A 4,459-nucleotide genomic window follows, 5' to 3' on the forward strand; every position below is an offset into this window, starting at 1 on the left:
AAGTTTCTTTCCCTGTGTGTGAGCTGAGCTCCGATCCATCTCGGTAGCTACTAGCCTACTACCTATCCCGCCATCCCGGTCGGTAGCAATACTGCAATACCACTACCACCACAGTGGGGTTTGTGCTCTTGTGGACACACTGGCCTCCACCCATCCCTCTCACGTCTCGCCATCCGCAGCAAAGGCCACAGGACAGATTCGGGCCGATTTATAGCCACACCATGGCCAGGAAGTGCTCCCACTGTGGCAACTACGGCCACAACTCCAGGACCTGCGGCTTGGGAAACAGCAGGGAAACCATGCTCTGCCAAGGCGGCGGCGACAACGGCGGCGGTGTCGGAGGCGGAAGCAGAAGCGGTGGCGGTACCAGCGGACTGAGGCTCTTCGGAGTGCAGGTCCATGCTGGCGGCGGCGGTGCGGGCTCGGCGGCGGCGTCGATGAAGAAGAGCTACAGCATGGACTGCCTGCAGCTCGCGGCTCCTGGCTGCTCCATCGTCTCGCCGTCGTCGTCGTCCTCGTCGTCGCTGCTGCTGTCCATTGAAGAGGGCTTGGAGAGGGCGGCGGCCACCAACGGCTACCTGTCCGATGGAAATGCCAGAGTTGTGGCGGAGAGGAAGAAAGGTACGTCAAGACACAGAGCAAATTTGCAGGTTGCCTTTTAATTTGGTCTGAACTCTGAACAAATGCATAATTTAGATGCCTGTTTTTTTTTCTATGAAAAAAGGGAGAGGAGATTTGTTGTCTTTGAAATTCAGAAACCTTTTTGTGTACCTAATTTCATTCTCTTATTATATTCATCAGTCTGACCTAACAAAGTTGCATTATCTTTTTCTTATAAAAAAACGTTGTGTTATCTTCTGATGCAGCAAGTAATCAGGCACCTAAGAGATATTTCCTTTTCTTTGACTAAATCAATGAACAAGAACAACTTGTCATCCTGAAACCATTGAATAATTGTTCTGTTGGTAACCAGACTACAGCTGACGATGTTTCTAAACAAATATAACAATAACAACATCTGTGCACATGAACACGCGTGACAGGCGTCCCATGGAGCGAGGAGGAGCACAGGCAGTTCCTCGCCGGCCTGGAGAAGCTGGGCAAGGGCGATTGGCGAGGCATCTCCAGGAACTACGTCACGACGAGGACCCCGACGCAGGTCGCCAGCCATGCCCAGAAGTTCTTCCTCAGGCAGAGCAGCATGGGGAAGAAGAAGCGCCGCTCCAGCCTCTTTGACATGGTAGGAATTTCATATTTTTCATGCACTACAAGTGTAGCCGTCCTGCCACGCAAGAACGTTTTTTGATTGCCTGAATTGTGAGTTCTTGGATTTGTTAGCCAATTAATCGGTCTCCGGTGACTCCATGACGCAACAGGTTCCCATTTGCGAGAACAGTTCGAGCATTTCCGATCCGCCAAGCAGCGAGGGCGCCTCCACTTCCCTGTCGCTGAACGTGTCGCGCCATGAACAGAGCTCCGAGAGGACGACGGCCTTCGACCTGAATTCTACGGAGGAAGACGACGGCAGGGCCGACGTATCGTCGGCGTCAGGTGCAGGGACCAGACCGTTCCCGGCAGCAGCAGCAGCTCCGCCACCGACGGAGCTGCAGCCTCCTCATGGCCACGGGCACGGGCACGGGCACGGCCACCACCACTGCTCCCCGTTGGAGCTGGAGCTGGGCATGTCCCTGTCCACCCCATTCATCGGAACATGACGCGCCGCTGTCACCGTCGTCCTAGTCATCGTCATGGACTCGCGCAGGCCGCGCCAAGTTTCATCAGCGCATGTTGCTGCCATGGCCGGGCGCGCCTGCCGCGTCAGATATCTCTACCAAATGGAGATGATGAGGCGCTAGGTAAATGCTATTCGTGAAAGCATTGTGCAAGAACTAACTGTGGATACCGTACCGTGTAATCAGCATCGGTTCTGCTCCTGTACCATGACACGTTCCTTGTTCATAATTCCCATGCGCGCAAGGCATGAAATTTGCCAGGTTTTGTACAGGCTACATATAGTAAGGCTACATATAGTATGTTGACACAAACCAAAGGCCGAGATCGAACTTCTCGGTTGTATGCATCGATCCAATTTGTCTTCCTTGTTCGTCGATTTTTTTTTTGTTTTCCTGCGTGCTGCCTACGTACACCGCTTCTCTGTAGTCATTCCCATCTCTACACCGCTTCTCTTGTCGCATCGCACATATTCATTCCTTTTCCACTTAACGGCCACAAATCCATGATCCCCTGCCTTCACCAACACCCAACTGGCCAACCGGCTCTTGCAGCGCCACTGCCAATCGTCGCTACCAATAACAACCAGGTGTCCTACCCCCACCGCTATCCTCGCCACCACTATATATGGTGCCGGGGGCTATTATTCCATTGCATAGCTACGCTATTGGAAGATGATTTGTCATGGACCCCTCTCTCCTTTCAAACAACAGAAATACACAGCCTACCAGACTGCCCGGCCAGCCCAGTTCGACCTAGCGACCTGATTTGCAGTTTTGCACGACCCACACGTCTGCAATCCCGATTGCTCTTCATCGCAAACTCACTGCCTCTCCGACCACAGAGTCGAAGACAATGCCATTGACCACTGACACCGCGATAGATCTTTGGGGGGGGGGGGGGGGGGGGGGGGGGGGGGGGCGTGGCGGCGAGGGGGAGTAGGCAATGATGGTAAGCGAACACGGGATGCTAGCAACAATGAGGAAGAAGTATGGAATATGGAGAAAGGGGAAAATGAGAAAATTAAAAAAAAAGAATAGAAGAACTAGAAAAAGAAAAATGAACTATGACGACAAAGAGTGTCGACATCTAGTGTGTGACAATAGGAAAGAGAAGAAAGCAGAGAGCTGGCGATCGACTCGGATGCATGAGGAAGAAAACACAAGGGGTCGATATGGTTGTGTGACGAAATTGACTATGATAGTGTAAGCGATGTATAATTTCAGTGTCCTATCTGTTGTTCATTGCCATCATTGAGATGACAATCGCATCGACTATTTTCTACGGCCCAGGAGTCACAAAATCCCCTTAACCCCTGCTTGAACCGTAATCATGAGCTCGCTGGTGCTAGATTTCGCTGGAGGTCGTTAACAATGCAGCAGAGGTGGTTAAAACTAACATTTTAGCGCGCCAGCATTTCAGCATTGAGGCTAGCTTATATACGAGGCACATTAAATCACAAGAATCACTGTTCCTGCCCGCGCCTGTCTGGTGTCCGTGTCTACCGTGAAAGGCATTGGTCACTCATGCTTCCACAGGCTATGACAAGGGAGCGATTCAATTCAGATGGCAACGGCCAGCAGCATCATGTGGTGCCCTGCGTCTTATTCTCGTATCACATCATTTCGGCTGGACCTGCGGCGGCGATACCTTCCAGATCCGCGATATGGTTGTGCTCCGGCCGGCCGTACGGCCAAACGCGTGCTGTCCAGGTTCATCCATGGAGCCGCATCGTCAGGGGTCTGCACGGCGCCAAGCTGCCGACGCCCAACAGGTTGCATCAAGTACGTGCCCAATTGGTGGGTTGCCTTCGGCCCTGCGCCGTTCATTTCACGTAGCACCTTGACACCTGGGGTCCCGAGTGGGGACGGAGCGCCACGCCAACCAAGTTGCAGAGTGGTTTCATGCCCAATTTGCCAATTGGGCTTGCTAGCTGCCGGATCCTTGTCACACGGATCGATGACGCGTCTGTTGCTGCGCAACTGAGGTAGGATCACAGATTCACAGGAGTATCTCCTCCTCGATCTTGTTTGTCGTTCATGGCACAGCACTCTGCTATACGTGGAAACAGTGACGCGAACTCTTCATGAAAAACGTGCAACGAAAGGAAACCACTTAACCCGAACGCCCCCGCGCCGCTCCTCCTCGGGGTGACTCGGGCGTCACCCTAGCGACCGGCACCGCCGTCCCATCCAGCGCCGCTTCTCCTCCTCGCCATCGCTCGAGCGGCAGCTGGAAACCTGCGCAGCCACAAGGAAGGCGGCAGCGGGGCTCCACCAACCTCCTCTCCTTTCCTCCCCCTCACGCTCTTCTTGGTGGCTGGCCTCGCCCATGGCGGCGGCGGTTGGCTCCAGCCGTGCGCGGGTGGATCCATCCTGTGGTTGGCTGGATCCGCACCCTCGAACGCTGGATCTGCTACCCCAAGGCTTCGGCGAGTCGGGGCATGCGTCATCAGCTGCTTCTTCCTATGGTGGCGACAGACTCCGGCTACGGCGGCGCGGTGGCGCCGCCGGTAGCCGGCGCACGATGTTGCCCGGCAAGGGCAGCGTCCGCGGTGTGGCTCGGCTGCGGTGGCTGTTTCTTCCCGGCTGCGACGACGTCCGTGGCTGGCACACGGCGACTGCTCTTCCTGGAGCAGCGGTGGTGCCCGCGGGCAGCGCCGGCCGTGGGTCCAAGGCGCGTACGGCCCAAGGCCCTGCAGTTGGGGCTGCGACCGGGCACTCCAGCG

At 55.1% G+C, this 4,459-nt stretch overlaps 1 protein-coding gene across 1 annotated transcript; it reads left to right on the forward strand.

The window, feature by feature from the left end:
• LOC117859351 (transcription factor KUA1) lies at positions 1–2,098 on the forward strand. The gene is made up of 3 exons (XM_034742595.2): positions 1–621; positions 1,044–1,240; positions 1,377–2,098. The coding sequence occupies exons 1-3, from the start codon at positions 222–224 to the stop codon at positions 1,713–1,715; spliced, it is 936 nt and encodes a 311-aa protein (XP_034598486.1). The 5' UTR covers positions 1–221; the 3' UTR covers positions 1,716–2,098.
• Positions 2,099–4,459: the final 2,361 nt, after the last annotated feature.

The sequence above is a fragment of the Setaria viridis genome, chromosome 5 (assembly GCF_005286985.2).
Source record: "Setaria viridis chromosome 5, Setaria_viridis_v4.0, whole genome shotgun sequence".
Classification (NCBI taxonomy): Eukaryota; Viridiplantae; Streptophyta; class Magnoliopsida; order Poales; family Poaceae; genus Setaria; species Setaria viridis.